Source organism: Lasioglossum baleicum, chromosome 15 (genome assembly GCF_051020765.1).
Source record: "Lasioglossum baleicum chromosome 15, iyLasBale1, whole genome shotgun sequence".
Classification (NCBI taxonomy): domain Eukaryota; kingdom Metazoa; phylum Arthropoda; class Insecta; order Hymenoptera; family Halictidae; genus Lasioglossum; species Lasioglossum baleicum.
The window spans coordinates 9,007,191-9,023,775 of record NC_134943.1 but is presented as its reverse complement, the minus strand read 5'-3'; the positions used below and the strand labels follow the sequence as shown (position 1 = coordinate 9,023,775).

General features: G+C 51.1%; 1 protein-coding gene across 6 annotated transcripts in view; it reads left to right on the top strand.

Annotated features, from left to right (window-relative positions):
• The window catches only part of Eip93f (Ecdysone-induced protein 93F), a 37,193-nt gene that overhangs the window by 11,296 nt on the left and 9,312 nt on the right, over positions 1-16,585 (top strand). For 3 of the 6 annotated variants that reach the window (XM_076438968.1, XM_076438970.1, XM_076438971.1), the window contains exons 2-6: positions 7,703-8,655; positions 8,873-9,187; positions 10,056-10,292; positions 11,000-11,079; positions 14,544-14,967. In XM_076438968.1, the coding sequence (XP_076295083.1) occupies positions 7,703-8,655; positions 8,873-9,187; positions 10,056-10,292; positions 11,000-11,079; positions 14,544-14,967 (2,009 nt within the window). Of the gene's footprint in view, positions 1-7,685; positions 8,656-8,872; positions 9,188-10,055; positions 10,293-10,999; positions 11,080-14,543; positions 14,968-16,585 lie in introns of all 6 variants that reach the window. The other 3 variants (XM_076438972.1, XM_076438969.1, XM_076438973.1) reach the window with 3 other exon arrangements.

The window sequence follows — 16,585 nt, the reverse complement described above, 5'->3', positions numbered from 1 at the left end:
CTTCCTCCGCGAATCCGTGTTAGCATGCTACCGGTAAACCGATAGATCGAAGCTCGTTTTATACAGCGAACTTCGATGGAGATCTTCAATAATCTTCAAAGATCTTCAATAAACACGCTCCTACAGTGTAATATCCAGTCGGACTCGTGATACAGGTTTCGAACAGAATCTTCTACATAATGTCATTGATAGACTGCGGATTATATGTAGTTATGGCAAAAATGGATGAGTGAGAAACGAACCTGCGAAGACTCCGAAAGAATATTGTCACATTATTTTTGACTTATTGAAACTACTGGAGAAAGAAATGCATTTTTCCGCAGTCTGGACTTTTCTATACAATTATGTATGTAATTATGAAACTATGGACGTCAAAGAAATTCTAATCAACCACTTCTCAATTGGTTCCAGCCAAGGCACTCTGGTCCAAGTTTCGCTATTCTTTTCTACAAGTGTTCTTAATCCGCGAATGACGCTCGTTTAGGAACGGAAGATCGAACCGTGGATTAACGAGCGTGTTAGCTGTTTAATTAGGGATTGCGAAGGAGAAATGAAAAACAGTTGTGGGTCGTGTGCAATGTCCGATGAAGACACGGCTGGCGGAGTCATCGATGGGTATCGTTGCTCCGTTTTCGTTTTGAGGGTGTACGAAAGAGTAGAATCGAAATCGCGGCGTGGCGGCGTGCCCCCGATGTGAGAAACTGAGGGGGATTTTCGAAACTCGGACGCGCTCGACGACCTCGCGTCCGAAAGCGTGGGTTTCGTCTGCGGCGAAACAGGGAACGGTTATCGCAATTATTTCGTTATTATCGTCCTGAAGGCTTAGAGCGGCGGTGCGCGCGCGGCGCAGAGGCGAATCGCAAGCGAGTTTCGGACAAAGGATAGCCTTGTGCGTCGTGAGAGCCAGCTGCGGCCCCACCATGCCCGACCACCCATTTCCTAACCTTCTACTCTCGTCTAAACCGGATTGCCATTGGTCGAAACGGGCCGACGATTAGTGACGGGACCAAGGGAATAGCACCAAGAGACGTAGGACCGTGGAAGAGGGGCGGGAGGCCAGGGGGCAGCGATCGAGGGTCTAGAGAGAGGAGGGGGGGGAGAGGACACACGGGCGACGAGGGGAAATATAGCGCGAGCGCGCACGGATCTAAAATTGCGGCTCCGCCATTGGCTGGATGGGCCCCGAGGCCATTCGATTTAGAATTGAAGAATGGTGCCGCTATATCCTCGGCTCGCGGAGGACGCCCGTGGAAAGTAGATTCTCTCCTTCGTTTCTCTCTCGAATCTTTCTCATTTTGATTCCCGATTTATCAAGAGAACGGCCAACATGACCGCCCCGGGGACTTCCGGAAAATTTTTCCGCACCGACGTCACCGCGATCCCGCTTGTTATTATTCTGGAACACGTAGATAGTTGGCCGTCGTCGTTCGATCCCGCTGGAAACTTCACTTCCAGTTAAAGGCGAGCTCTTCCTGTTCTCTCTCTCTCTCTCGCTCTTCCTCTTTCCATCTCGGTTTTTCTGGTTGGCCGAATGGCCCGGCGTTATTGGTTTTTTGGAGCAATCGTCGGTCTACGACGACGACCAAGGCGACGACGACGACGACGACGACGATGGTGTTGGTTGCGCGCGAACCAATTTAATCGCGGCGAAAATCCGAAAGGAGGAGGGATAATCGTTTTATAAGGCGGGAGGAGAGGCTCCTGGTGCCAAGTCCGCGTCATTGGCTTAATCCCGGGCGTGGTCATCCGCCCTACTTCTTCCTCTTCTTAAATGGCACGCGAGATAAGATTGGTTCGGCACCTCCTGCCTGGAATTTCATCCAAAGGTGCGCCCCGCGCTCCGTGCCGTCTAATTACTTCTGGAATCGATCAAGGACTCCGGAGAGACGAGAGGCTCGCGGCGAATATCCAACCTCCGAGAGAATCCTCTCGTCCTTTGGAAGAAGAAGCGGTCACGGAAAATGTCAAGCAGCCGCCGCCGTCGCCGTCGCCATCAGAGTCTCGAGTCTCTGGTCCGACGATCGGAGAAGGACCGAATAGAACGCGATGCGCGGTACACATTTCTCGTGGAGAGTATTTGTCTGATTGGCCAGGTTAATCGGGGGAAACGATGCTCCAGCCACTCGCCGAAAAGCGGGACAAAAAACCCATGTCTCCGTTAATTTATCAATTACGAACAGAATCTAAACGACTTTTGTAGGAGGCAAAAATCCATGAAACAGATTATTAATTTAAAAAATCAGACCAGATGTAAGTCTGTCCTCTTCAGTCGATCTCAATCAAGTTTTAATCTATTCCGTGACACGAAAATTTTGATTTCATCCCACCTATTTGGGTACATATGTAGAAATGTGCCATTGTGTGGCGGTGGTGCTCCAGCCGAATCCACTCGTCTCCGAGCCGTCTCAGTTCGATTCGATTCAACTCGATTCGAGTTTACGTCATTCGGGAACGCCTTGCAAAAGACACGCGGCCTGTCGTACCGTTGCAACGTGGTGCACGGCGGAGCAACGCGGCATCGTGTCTCGAGCGGTGTTTCTCTTTCTTCACTCGGCTGGCTGTACCGTTGCATTTTGCTGGATATACGTTCATTCATTTGGAAATCCGGATCCCGTGTTTCGCCGCCCACTCGCCGGAGAACTCGGTGAGAGGAAAAAGCGCGATTACTACCTTTCCAACCAGATTATTCTCCCGCGAGCCCATTGATTACATGCAAGGTCGACGATGCTGCAACGCCTGCAACCGGCAGATGCAGACAGCGACAGGCTCTCCGTCGCGGTTAATCAGACCTTTGCAAGAAAAAGGGGAATCTTAACTCGCGCTGCTCCCTATCAAAGGTGCATCGATCGCGCAGCCTCCTCTCGATTCATCCTCCGGTAATTGTTTCTTCTACCACCGACGTTTAGAGCGCGAATCGACCTCGTCTAATCGTCCACAACTCTTCTCCGGAGGACTTGACTAATTCGCGTCAAATGTTTCACTAGTATAATTGCAGGTCTATACATATGTTTCTCCAGATATAGTTCTTCATTTTCCTATGATATTTCAAAGCTATTCGATAATTACACCGCGGATCTGTATGTAAATACTCTGAAATGAAATGTCTTTCTTCCACCTAATAATCGAAATAAGTTGAAGAGCATATATGTATTGACAATCTTAAATTCTTTAGTCCTACGATTTCAAGAGGCAGCTGCTCATTCTTATGATAAATGCATCAAATCCGCAGTATCTAGTCTATTGATAATTAACATTTTAAGGACGACTACCAAAACGATGTTTCAGACTCTGCTTCTTTTCTTCTTCTCCGCTTAGTGTCGCTGATCGCACTTCGGACGGTGTATGAATCAGTGAGCAGGATAAAGAAATTTCATCGTTTCCGCCATCCGTTTGCTCAGTTTCGTGCAGGCCAAGGCGTCGCGTTTCCGCCGGTATCGCAATAGTCGCGGAACGGATGAGTTGGATTTGACGTCAGCGCGAAACGAAGCTAAATTTAACGCGGTCGGAGAAAAAAAGAATTTCGTGCAACGATCGCCTTATTCTGGACAGATTTTCATGACTCACTGCGCCGCGCAGCCTTGAGGCTCAAGCGCGTTCTCGCGAGATGATGATTCGTGTAATTGCCGCAGTTCTCTCTCTCTCTCTCTCTCTCTCTCTCTCTCTCTCTCTCTCTCTCTTTCTCGGTACGTGTTCGATACGATTGCGACGAGAAGTTTGAGGTTTTCTGGACACAGTCGAGCTCGGCTATTATATTTCACGATTGCGTTCGTTCGCGCAACGTCCGCTCCTCTTATCGATGAATTATTAAAATACGACGCGAGCCGAGGCGGCGCGTGCTGGGACGACGAACGTCTTGAAAACATCGATTAACGAATCGGCCGGACTTCGATGACGCTTCACGGTGGTCGAGCACGATCGGGTAAACTGCTGTAATTACCCTAAGCACGCCCACTTAGGCCACGCGTTTTGTCACGTGTGCCAGCGCGAAACTACGTCGCGTCGCTCAGCTCCTAGCCGAAAACTAGTAATTTGCTGAACGCAGTGAACCTGTTTGTACAACGTGTACACGATACAAAGACGCAGCAGGTACGAAACAGTTGGATTTAACACGTTCACTGTCACGCCAATATTATCCGTAGAAGCGATCCGTGTTGCTGATAACAATGGTCAGTTACTTGGCAACGAAGCTACACAATTAAATCGGAAGCAAACTTCACAGCCAATCAGTATCAGAGAGAAAGTTCTGTCGCGTTTGAAATAAGCAGGTAGATGTGCTTGTAAATCAAAAACACATGTTGCCAGTGAGTCATTTGAGAAACAGGAGTTGACAGGTTATCTGACAGATGGCAACAAGTTGTTACAGGTAATGGAAATTATATCATTGAATAGTATTGTATTAAACATATATTTTTATAAATTCATTCGAATGTTTTCTTTAATGTACGATAGAACTTTTTCCCTCCAGCTTAATAGATTCTAGTCCACAGAATTCGCAAACTTCGGGCCAATATTCGAGGTCGAGTTCTAATTGACTCTAGACTTGTTATGCATTTTGCTAGCAGCTGGCGGCTCGCAGGTTGTGAACCGGAGGTTTCGAGCGTGCTGGCCGCGACTCGAGCATAATGTACGTTTTTCTGACGGCGTGGTTGGCGTCGGGAGATCGAGTCCGCGTTTCCGCAAACCGGCATTATACCTGTATTTGATAAGCTGCGTGGAACTAGAGCGTTTAAATAATGGTCGTTCAGATGGCGATGGACTAGCGCGATGTGGCGGGGGTTGCGGGGGAGGCGTAGGAGGAGGAGGAGGCGGGGAAGGGTGTTCTCGCTGTTCGTTCGAAACGTTCGACAAACAATAATAATTTATTCAGATGTTTTTCATTGCGCGCGCTCCTTTCGTGGCCTAGCCTGCGTTAATTCAACGTGGCCGATCAATGTTAGTCGTGGCTGCTTGGTGTCATTTTTTTCCCGCCGTCACCTAGAAATTCGTGCCGCCGCGAGTCGAGCCGAGGCGCGGCACCGTGCGTCGTCGTTCGTCAATAATCGATCCGGTGTACCCTCTTTCCCGTAACGCGCGACGGGATCATCGTCGCGAGGCTAGACGAGACGAGTTTCGCGAAAGAAACGGGAGGCGAGCGCAGAGGGAACAAGATGACACCAGACGAGATCTTCTATTTCTCTCTCGCCTTATCGAAAGCCGGTGGGGCTTTGGCCCGAGAAAACCGGAAGAAACAATTCCAGATGAAATCCCGAGATGAAAAATTAATATTTAAAAATCGGTGACCTTGACTTTTTGACGAAGAAAATTCTTCCTCTGAGATTTATGCATACATCCAAGTTTGTAAATGTCGAGATACTGGTTCAGTTTTGATCGGAACATTGTTTCGCTAAATTATGGTGACTCGGTTTTCGAGTAGTCATATTCTTCTTGTTTTTTATATTCCGGGCATATCAAAGCGAGCTATACTACATTGTGGCCTGAATCAACTGCGTGTATAGAATTTTGTTAATTTTTGTATTGTTTTGAAACTGGACTTTTTGCCGGATTTTCGGACGAAATACATGACTGTGCGGCGGCGCAGAGGCGGAACCGGAAGGCGGGAATTCCGATCGCGCCCAGAATCGGCCGCATAGGCTATCTTTCGTGCGAATTGATTCGGACCGCGATTCAATCTGCGAATTCTTCGACGTCCAGGCTCTCGTCCCGGTTCTCGAGCAAACGACGCGACGACGGGTCGGGACGGGTAGAGGAGGACGGGTCGAACAGAGGATGGAATCGTGGCGTCGCGACGCCTCGCCTCGCCTCGCCTGGCCTAGCGTCCGCGAGAACACCGGGCTCGCTAGCTCGGCTTTAATCGGCACGATTGTCCTGCGCTGGCTGGACGACAAAATCAATCGCCGGTGAGAAACAAAGGCGGCCGCCATGAAAAATCGCCACCGCGCTCGATCTTCTCGCGCACGCGAAACCCACGCGCACATGCGAACGTATTTACGTACGTTCATCGGTTGGCATGTGCTCGCGGCACACGCGACGACCAAATGGCGTGACAGTTATGGTGCATTTGCGGGACGCGTGCCACCGTACCGGGTGTCTGCTTAGAATCAATTGCCGCGTTCCAAGTGGGACTCCGCGAGAAGCCTGCCACGGCCCAATTCCGAGTTCTCAGTCGTTACCTTTCTAACAAACCGCGTCTCCGTCGGCTGCATGCACGATCATTGAACATTCGGCGACGACGTCCATCGTCTTCTGCAAAATATTCGCGAACAAAGACTTTTTCATTGATCCTTGAATAGCGACAGCAATTTTCATTGTGAACCAACATGTCGCCCCGGGTAACGTTATCTACTAATTCCGCATTATAATGTAAAAGATTTCTGTGAAAAATCCTCGGACAGAAAGCGTTGCGACACTAAAAGTGAAAGAAAAAGATAGAGGTCGTCTTTCTATGTAGATTGAATGCAATTTCGAAAATTGCTTATAAATCAAGCACCGTTTCTCTTCGTACGAAAACAAGAAATCAATGGAGTAGAAAATAAGTAAACTGACTGACTTACTTACTTAATTTTTCGCATTTGCTCCGAACATCCATCGCCAGTGGGCGAACCAGCAGAATTGCTGAAACCTCCGTGGGTTTTCGTCGCCTCGCCTAACCGGCAGTTACGCTCGCCGCGCGTCGCCACGATAACATTCAACTATTCGGCCTTTGGATAAGGAAGCAGAAAAATTCCGTTATCGCCTCGTCTATCGCACAGCCGGCTCTGGATCCGACGTTTCGGCTCCCGAGAACGTTTCGACCGTTCGGCGGATGACGCGATTTCCACGGTGAATCGAAATTTCGCTCGAGTTCCCGGGGAAAGAAAACTGCAACGGATTGCCGATTAGCAAATGCGGTCGTAATATACCAGTGGCGATTCGGTGTGTCGCAATTTTTCCGTTGCAACACACTGTCAGATACTGGGACGTGCGTGCTACCGCCGCGCCGTGTCCTTCAAAAAAACCGCCGCGTCCGGTCGGTTTCTCGGGCATGCGATTTTGGTGATTCCAACATCGACGCGTGTTGCACGTGTTATCGTGGTCTGAGGATCTCTACAGTCGCAAGCGAGAAACTCGCTTTTCCGTGATCCCTTGGAATCGCACCTGTTCGTTTCGACGACCCTTTCGAAACGCTGTGCGACTTGGCGGGGTAGTTTAACCCTTTGCCGCTAGATTTTCTTTGCGACCGGTTAGAACTTATTTGTGGTTTATATTATTGTAACACGTTGACAGCCACGCGAATTTTATGCGTTTCACGGGAGTCCGAACTATTTCATTCATAACATCTGTCAGTTAGATGATAACTAATACGATTCTTCAACTTGTTTCACTGGGTTTTCGATACGTCTGACTTAATATTCTGACAATACGTAAGTTTTGTTGTCTTTACGATAGAGACATGTAACGAGTAAGGTGACACGGCTCGATCGTACCAAGACGGACGACGAATTGTCTATGTTCGATCGCATATGCGAGTTCATTTTGGTATTTTCGAGGGATCGTTCCGGTCGTCTGAATGCGACCGAGCCGTCTGGCAGTAGTTGACGGAAGAAAGGTTCAGACGCATTGTGAAAGAAACGAGAGAGGAGGAGCGTGGAAAGGGGTTATTGCACACATAGCACAGAGTTCTCGGTGTTCGTCATTGTTTGATGTAGTTGCGGTGGTGTCGCAGGTCTGGAACGGGTAGCGGAGGAGTTGATGGGCCGTAGGAGATGGAAGCAATATCAGGACACTCTGTACAGCGGTACTCGCAGCAGCGAATCAGTGACGGCACAGCCCCACCACCGGCTCTACCCGGCATTTTCGTCGTCCTGCGACCCGGTGCCCGGCAACTTGGAACAAATTGGGCCGCGCACGCTTCATCCCGCGTCCACCTCGCTACCCACAACGATAACGACAACAACGAGCACGGTGTCGGCGGCTACAACCACCACCACCAGCATCAACAACAACAACAACAGCAACAGCAACGCGGCGGTAACAACGGCGACGACGGCGTCGACGACAGGCTTGGTCAAGCAGGAGAGCCTGCAAAGGCACCCCCTGCAAAACCATCACCACCACCAGGACCACCACCGTCATTATCACCAGTCGGAGGACCAGCGTCGTTTGAGGCCGGACGAGGTCAAGGTAGAGCTCGGGGAGGACGAGTTCCCGAACGGAGTCGCTCGCGAGGAATCGGTAACCAAGGGAACGGAGACATCGACGCCGATTACGGTTACGACGGCAACGACGACGACGACGACGACGACAGCAACGACGACGACGGCGGCGACTACGGGAACGACCAGCATCGCCACCATCACCACAATCAGCACCGCGACCGGCACGATACCGACGATCGCGTCGACGAACGCGACGGCAACCATGACCACCGGAACCACCACGATTCCCACCAGGCGAAGAAGCAAACGCCAAAAGAACGACGGAGACGGTGCCACCGACGACAGAGAGGACGACGAAGAAAACGAGGACGAGGAGGACGCAAGGTGTCAGAACGAAGCGGAGAAGAGGCTCAAGCTCGATCAGGATGCCGACAGGCCCGTCAGTCCTCTCAGAAGGGAAAAGGATCGAGCTGCGAGGGACTATCCGACTGCCAACACCACCGACACGGAAGGGACCAAGGTGCGTACCCCCATTTCAGCATCGCCTAAACCTTTTACACCATGTCATCCTCGCCCGAACTCTGCATCCTCTTACCGGCTATCCTCCGAAGTAGTTTTACGCCTTTATCCTGGCTTCAATCCTGCATCCTCTGAGCAACTTTACGACAAATAAAGATCCGCAGTCCAAGAGGGCATCATTTGGGGGCAAGGTTGACAGGGTGCGACGCATGTTTCAGGAACGAACGGAGGAAGTCGCGTTGGTGCGGACACCGGTGACGCAGGGCTTGTTGAGAGTGAAGAAGGAGGAGGAGTTACAAGAAGCACCGAGTTCTGGAGGCGGCCCAACGATATTGACGACACCGGCTCCGGATTCGGATGGGACCAGGTCAGGGTTGTCGTGTCGGGAGGTTGACACGGCGGCTAGGAACGCGGTAGCGCCGTATCTGATCGGAGGCAGGCGCACCAGCCCACCACCCGAAGACTGGAAGCCGAACGACAAGTGTTACTTTTGCCTGGACGGCAAGCTGCCGCACGATGACCAACCGCCCCTCGTAAGTACTGTTCCGTAGACGAGTAACGTGTCCATGCTTGTATCATACGTTCATGGTGTGTATCATCTTCGGTCGACGACGCGCGCTGCTTTAATGCCCGATTCTAGCCACGCAAAAACCTAACAGATCTATTTGTGAACCTGTCTATTCTCTGCCCGAACCTTTTCAAACTATACGTATACCTTGAAGTAAATTTAGTCAGGATCGCGTAACTAGGATTTCGTTGAAGAGAAAAGATAGAAGATATTCCAAAAGAATGGCAGGCCACTTGAATATTCATCGACTCCGCACGAGATTCTTCTTCCTCGTCTGCCCGCGAGATCGAGCGAGGCATTCCCGCTAAAAAGTCTACGTAAAAGATGATCTGGGTGGGCTAGAATCGCGGCGTTAAATCAGCGCGCGCACCGGGAGAACGAGGGAGCGCATTAGCGAGACGAGAGAGCTAGCTCGCAATCGAATCGCTCGAAAAGGACAACGCCGGCCGAGCTCGGGAGCATAGCCGAGGACGGGGCTCGCAAAACGTTCAAATTTTGATTATTCCGTGAGAAGCACGGCTCCGTCCGCGACGGCTTTTGATCGCTTTGACGCTCGCGCGTCCAGCTTATAAAAGTTTCACGAAGGTCGGGGCCGGCCGAGCCGGTGCGCCTTGTGAAAAAGCGAACTCGATCGGGGATTCGATCTTTCGATCCCGACCCGACTATTCGACGCAACGGTGTTGGCCAGGTAGGACGAAGCCGTCTCCCTTTTTCATGATCGTTTCTTCCCTCCCACGCCGGTGGTAATCAGTTTCCTTTCCGTGTAATTCCGTCGACCAATGACGGCGAGAGCGACGGACGAACATAACATTCCTCGATGTCCGGTCCTGCAGAGCCCGCAGAGCGACAGCAGCAGCAGCTCGCGATCGGCCGAGTCACCGATGTCGGTCCAGGTGGACCCGATGGCGGCTTCAGTGGTCGCGGCCCTTAGCGGCACCTACCCCACCTTGCTGCCCCAATGGTGTCTACCACCTAGGGAAGCGCCTCTGGTCGGGGTGCAAGCTCACCAGGACAGCGCGACGCCAGTCGATCAGCCGCTCGACCTCTCGGCCAAACCCAAAAATTCTCAGGTACGTGTGCCTTCTGGCGTGGGTAGATGGAGCATACAATCTTTTCTTCTCCTCCCTCCTCTTCGTTCCCCTTTCTTACTCTCTCTCTCTCTCCTCTCTTCTCTGTCTCTAAAGGTGCAAATACGTTAGCAAGTAGCTTGCGACATTTTTGTTTGCAAGAACATGTCGCGTGACACGTGTAAACCCCTCTGAGATAACGGCCAGCAAGTCGAGCTTACTTGCGACAGTGATCTTAAAGACAAGCCTCAACAGTGGGAACTGTATAATATATTTATAATATACCGCAAGTTGTCTCGCAAGAAAATGTCGTACAGTTACTCGCCAGTGTATTCGCAGTTTCAGAGACCCTCTGACGAATCGCGAGCTGGGGTTCGCGCGTATGAAATACACGCTCCGGAACGAGATGTATGTCTCATACGCAGAGCTCGCGAAAGGTTTCGTACATCTACTCCTCCTTATTTGTTCTCTGTTCTTTCCCCCCCCCCCCCACCTCTGTGTCTGTGTCATTTTTCGTGTCTTGTATCGAGGATCATCAGAATCGCACATACACACACTCACACACGTAGCAGTCGTCTGTTCACATATTTCTGTACGCCCTCGAAACGTGGAACGATTACGGTCCGAGAAAGGGGAAAGCATGTTATCTGTCGCGTGGAACCGAACGGATCCGCACGGTATCGATTGAATCGTATCTTTTTCTGTCACAGGACAACAACATATCCCTTTTGGAGCAACAGAAAATACCTCTAAGGATGCCGGCAGGTATCGACCCCAAGAGTATCTTTAAGTAAGTAACCGATTCTTCGTGTAGAACTGCAGAGCTGCGTGGCGAACCGATCTGCCGCGATGCACCGACGACGAAACCACTTAAAACCGTACATCGACGTCCGGTTAACTTTTCAGTGGACTATCAGTGAAGCTTAAAACCGCGGTAACTCGATTTATTTATTTCACGGCGGTTCTTACCGAATCGATGCTGATACATGTTAGAAACGTTCTGGGATAACAGTGGGTCAAGCATAGGGATCATTAGTGTGGAGAAGAAAACGAAAATCGCCCGACTTTCAGAGACTACAACGAAGCGAAAGTTAATCCGCAGTCTGATCGCTAGACAGCGAATCTTTACGAACATTTACAACAAGCTGGAGTTGAATAGAAATTGATTTTCATTCTTAATCTGCCAATAGGTTGAAAATAATAAAACAATAGTTTGACATTCTTCTGATTTTTGTGATAAAATCCGCAGTCTACTGATTAGCATTCGTCTCGTTCCTTAGAAACGATGATTTCTATTTTTGCCTTAGTTTGAAGATGTTTATGTGCGTTATAGTGCTCGGAACGGTCAATAAAATTAGCTCGGCGCTACCGAGACGGCTGGCTGGTCGATTCGCGCCGGGTGTTATCGCGCGACTCGTTTTACACCTCCGGCACAGGTGTTTGCATTCCTGGCGGGTTGAAGCGGACAATTCGGCGGACAACGAAGCGAACCGTAGGCTGATCGCGTTCCACGGGCGGCGATGCGGCTTGTCGTTTCGACGATCGAGCGGCCCGCTGCCTCGGTTACTTTGCCATTATGTAAAAGTTGTATTAGCGAGCAGATGGAACAGTGCCGCGGGAACCCGGTAATTAAAAAGTTCTCCCCGCGCGTGCAGTCTGCCGGCAGATTTTTCCTGGCGATCGTCCCATTGTTCCGGCGAGCCACTCGTTACGAATTTACCGCGAAAGTCTGCAGGCCGCGTGTCTTCTCTTTTTGTTCCGTCGACGGTGGCCGACGTTTGGCCGAACCGTCGTGTACACCGTTGGAACGATGAAACACGGTGGAGGAGCGGGCGCGTTATCTCGGCGTTAATCGTTTCGGGGGAATTCGCGCTCCCGCGAACCTTTATCCGCCTGTTCGCCGAACGAAATCGCGCTGTATCGGCACGGGGGATCGCGCTCGTTCCAAAGGGTGACTCGAAAATTGCAAAGTGAAACTCTGATTCGCGCCGCGCGAATCGGCCGTGAAAGTCGATCGAAGATCAACGGAAGAGAAATCGGAAGTTCCTCTACGGTCGCGTGGATTTTCCCAAGTTCAACGGTTTCCGAATCGGCTTCGGAGAGCGACACTGCGAGATAAACCAGAGCGATTCGCGAAAAACAAACGCTCGAACGCGCCGCGAACAGCGAGAGAGACAGAGAGAGAGAGAGAGAGAACGACGGAAAAAGGAATAGAGAGAAGAAGAACAAGCGCGAAGTCAAAGTCGCGGAGCGTGTCCGTACGTTGCCCTCGTGTTTTCGCTGTTTTCCCCGCGGAGTGCATTTTGCGCGTCAAATTTTTATCATCGTCTATTATTAGTCCACCGTAATCTGCACCTCCTGACACATCGAAAGCACGAAGTATGTACCTCGCTGGTGTCATACGGCGTTGCGAGCGCGCGTCGAGCGAGAACGAACGCGGAGGAAAGAAGATGGCAAACGCGAGAGCCAGGGATCGCGTTCGCGCAGGCGCGCCACCGTAATTACTGATAAGATAGCCCGCCGTCGAAACCGCGCCGGCCAACTCGAAATTCGACGCTCGAACGAGAAGCCCGCGAAAATTCGCGAACAAATTTTCTGCGACCGAGCGAATTTGAATCCGACGAACGATAATGCCGCGGGGTTGAAGAAATTGTCGCCTGCAATCGCGCCTGCAGAGTCGTTAGCGCGAGCGTGTAGATTTTCGCGCGGGGTTTATTAAACTGTTGAATCGGGTATCTTTGGTTCTATCTATCTTGGTAATTTTCTTACGGTTTTATCAGCGGCGGGATAGGTCGACGAACTCGTTAGGGGAGCTGCAGTTCCTTTCCTGCGAGCCACCGATCGGGAGTGGGAGAATTCTTTGTACGACAAATTCGTTCGGTTAATCTTATCGTGGGCACAGCGGGGCGAATTGCCGCGGCTCGACAACGGGAGCGTGTCGCTGGTGGTTCGAGCGGCTCGCGCAGCTTAACGACCACGAATTCTTGAAATAAACAACTAATCCCACGGTACATATCGTTCTGGAAACCGCCTCACCTGGCCTCGTGACTCCCGTCAAGTTTTCCAGCGAGTTATAAATCGTCCGGAAAAGCTCTCTCTCTCTCTCTCTTTCTCTCTCTTGGTGTTACGTAACGCATTCGTCGATGTCCCTCCACGGCATGGCAGTGACTTGTCTAATTTCGTAGCCGGAATTCGCTGTGACGCAGCCCGCGCGCACGCCGCAGATCAAAGTGTTAACGAGAGACACTGTGTCGGATCGATTCGCTTCTCGTGCGGAACACGTGCGCGTACCGCTCCAGCCACGTGGCTCCGCTGTACCGACATTTCTACACGTGAGCCACCGCGAGCCGCACGCGAAAACTAAGCCAACCGAACTCTCTTGGCCGATGGGCTTCGCGAACAGCGACGATATTGTCCGGTGGCCGAGCAATTACCGGACCTTTGAGCAGTCTGATCGATACTCGTTGCGATAACCGTGTGCATAACGCATAATAAACATGGGAACTCTCCGCTTCTGGAGCAGTAGCCTGACGGTGAACTCGAGGGCAGTAGGGAATGAAGCAGTTAGATTTTCAGACGGGACGTTATACTTTTCTGACAACTCCTGAGATTTTTTTCGTGGGAATAAACAAGCAAGATACCGTTCTATTCGCTGACAATGCGGGCGATATTCGATTAGGATACAAGCTAAAGAGATATCTACGCATCTGAGACGCTTATAGTCCTGGGAAACCACGCCCCCTAACCTATGGGGGCGTGACTTTCTGGCTCTCTAGCTGGAACAGTGCTCCTGAGAGCAATCGGTGTCCCTGTTTATAGTCTACGTATATTCGTCGGTGCATCGGCAGAAGGTTCTAGCGACTGTCATTGATAAGAAGCTTCTGAGCGCAAGCTGGCTTCGTGAATACATCCTCGGACCCTCGAGGAAGCTATCGCTGGAGCTAGGAAGTTGGCACAGATGTGGTCCCGAACTCCTGTCGACAGAGATGGTCAACAGAGTTGGGAATTATTCAAATAACGAATGTAGTCTGTCGATTAGCAACACCGACTCCAATCGTTATTATCTTTGTATATCTTTTGCCCAACTCTTGTGGTCATTGCATGACCAATAAGGGAACTAAGGGTGCGATGATGGTCTTTGACGTATTTGGGACCAAGGATGTGCCATCTCCCGAGATCCTTGCGATCGATTACGAGGAGTTTGAGGATTGGGGATAGGATGGATAGTGAGGTGGCAAATGGGGTGTGTTCCAGTTCGTGTTACCGCGCGAAACCGCGGGTCGGGCCGGTGGCTGTGACGGCGGCAGCAGCTGCGGCAGGCGTCGGTGGTGTCCCCGTGGTGGGTGCCGGGGGTGGCCGGAGGGCCTACACTGAGGAGGAGCTGCAGGCCGCCCTCAGGGACATCCAGAGCGGAAAGCTCGGCACGAGAAGGGCGGCGGTCATCTACGGAATACCACGTAGCACCCTGCGCAACAAGGTCTACAAGCTTGCGATGGAGCGCGAAAGGGACGCGTCCCTGACTAGCACCCACTCACACCCTCACGAGCCCGGCGCCCCAGCCACCACCACCACCACCATCACCACCACCACCACAACTACTACTACTACTACTACAACAACACCACCAAATACGACCCAAAACGCCTCCGCGACCACTCCGCCCCCGCAAGTGGACGAGGTAGGTTTTGGGGACAGAACAAGAGAGAAAAAGATAACGTCTGTGAGAATGTCCAGAATGTCGAGGAACAAGTGAGTGAGAGAGGGTGAATGAGACAGCGAGAGAATGTTGAATCCGAGAAAAAGAGAGAGAGAGAGAGAGAGAGAAGCGAAGCGTGTGTGTGTGTGAGACGAGATACGAGATATTACATTTTTGCCCGATATTTTATTATGATACCCTCGATCTCGGGGCGATGTCACCAACGCGTTGCAACGCTCCCGGGGAAAATCCGGAGAGACGTGTACGTTCCCAGAGAGAATTGAGAATTGGCAAAGACGAGGATCGAAAGTAGATAAGGGAACGACCAGTACCGAACTGCGGAGAGCGTTTAGGGGTTGGGCGTAGGGTTCGTTTCGAGACCACGCTTCTTCTGGCACTAGTTTCGCCTCTTGGTTACTACGTCCCCCCTCCCAGTCGTCACGCTCGGAACGCTGTTTTACATTCGATGTCCGATAATCGTATCGCCGACATATCGGCGTACGAGGATTCGCCCGCAGCTTCGGAGTATTTCCGTTACCACCCACCCCCGCCCCTCGGTCTCTTCTTTTCCGTCCGTGCGATTCAGACGATAATCCGATAGAAGCGTCGATAAGTACCGGGTCTTCTCGATATCTGTCCGGACGGTTTCGATCGCGTTTCGTTTCGTTTCGTGAGCTGTCGCGTCTCTTGCCATTGATCGCGGTAACTACCCTTTCGAACGGAATATTCTTCTAAAAGTTAGACCAGAGGACACGCGTCTCTTTTTTCAGTTTTCTTTATAAGTTACTTTATTATTAGATATTAGAGGGAAGTGCCCTCCTTCAAAACTATGTTTTGTCTATAAGGATGGTCCGTGAGTTAAGGGGTATAGAGACAGTATCTTAAACGATGCGAGTATATCGAGTCTCGGGAGAGTAGGCAGGATAACGGGTCCCGGTGCAGTCGAGGGAGAGAGACAATCGCGCTAGTCGATAATTGGAAAGATGCCGCCCATTTGTTTCTAAGTGTGGTTTTGGTTAGGAAGAACGAATGGAGCTTCCCCAAAACATACCTCTGCCACGGTGATCGTAGAACTCGCGTGGACCGATCGCTCGCAAATCGTCGAACGTTTACCGGTTACCATTCTCGTGGTCGTCGTCGGATTAACTCGGCGGAGAATCAAGCGGATAGAGAGAGGAGGACACCCAGAAAGAAGAAGAGAAATGAGAAACAGAAACTGAGAGAGTGACGAAGGATGTACTTGGGCAAACGGAATTCAGAGTGTCGGTTCACGCGCGATTCTTCACCGATCGCCGTGATGCTCAGTAGTGTGTCGAATGTTTATCTGCATGGGCTGTTTAACTTTTTTTTATCTCACTATTTGTAGTTTAACACACGGCCGGTCGGTCTTGGCGAGGTTGCGAGACTCGAGGTAAGTTCTCGGGACGATCGCGAGCAGTCGCGATCCTCTCGAACCCGCGATGGGCCGTGGACCCTCGGATTTGTCGCTGTCACGATACATAGTTACGCTTTTTGCGACCTCGACACCGTGCATCCTCTCGATCATGTCTGTTACCGTAGCCGTAGTATTACAACAATCGATCTCTTCGGGAGCGGGGTA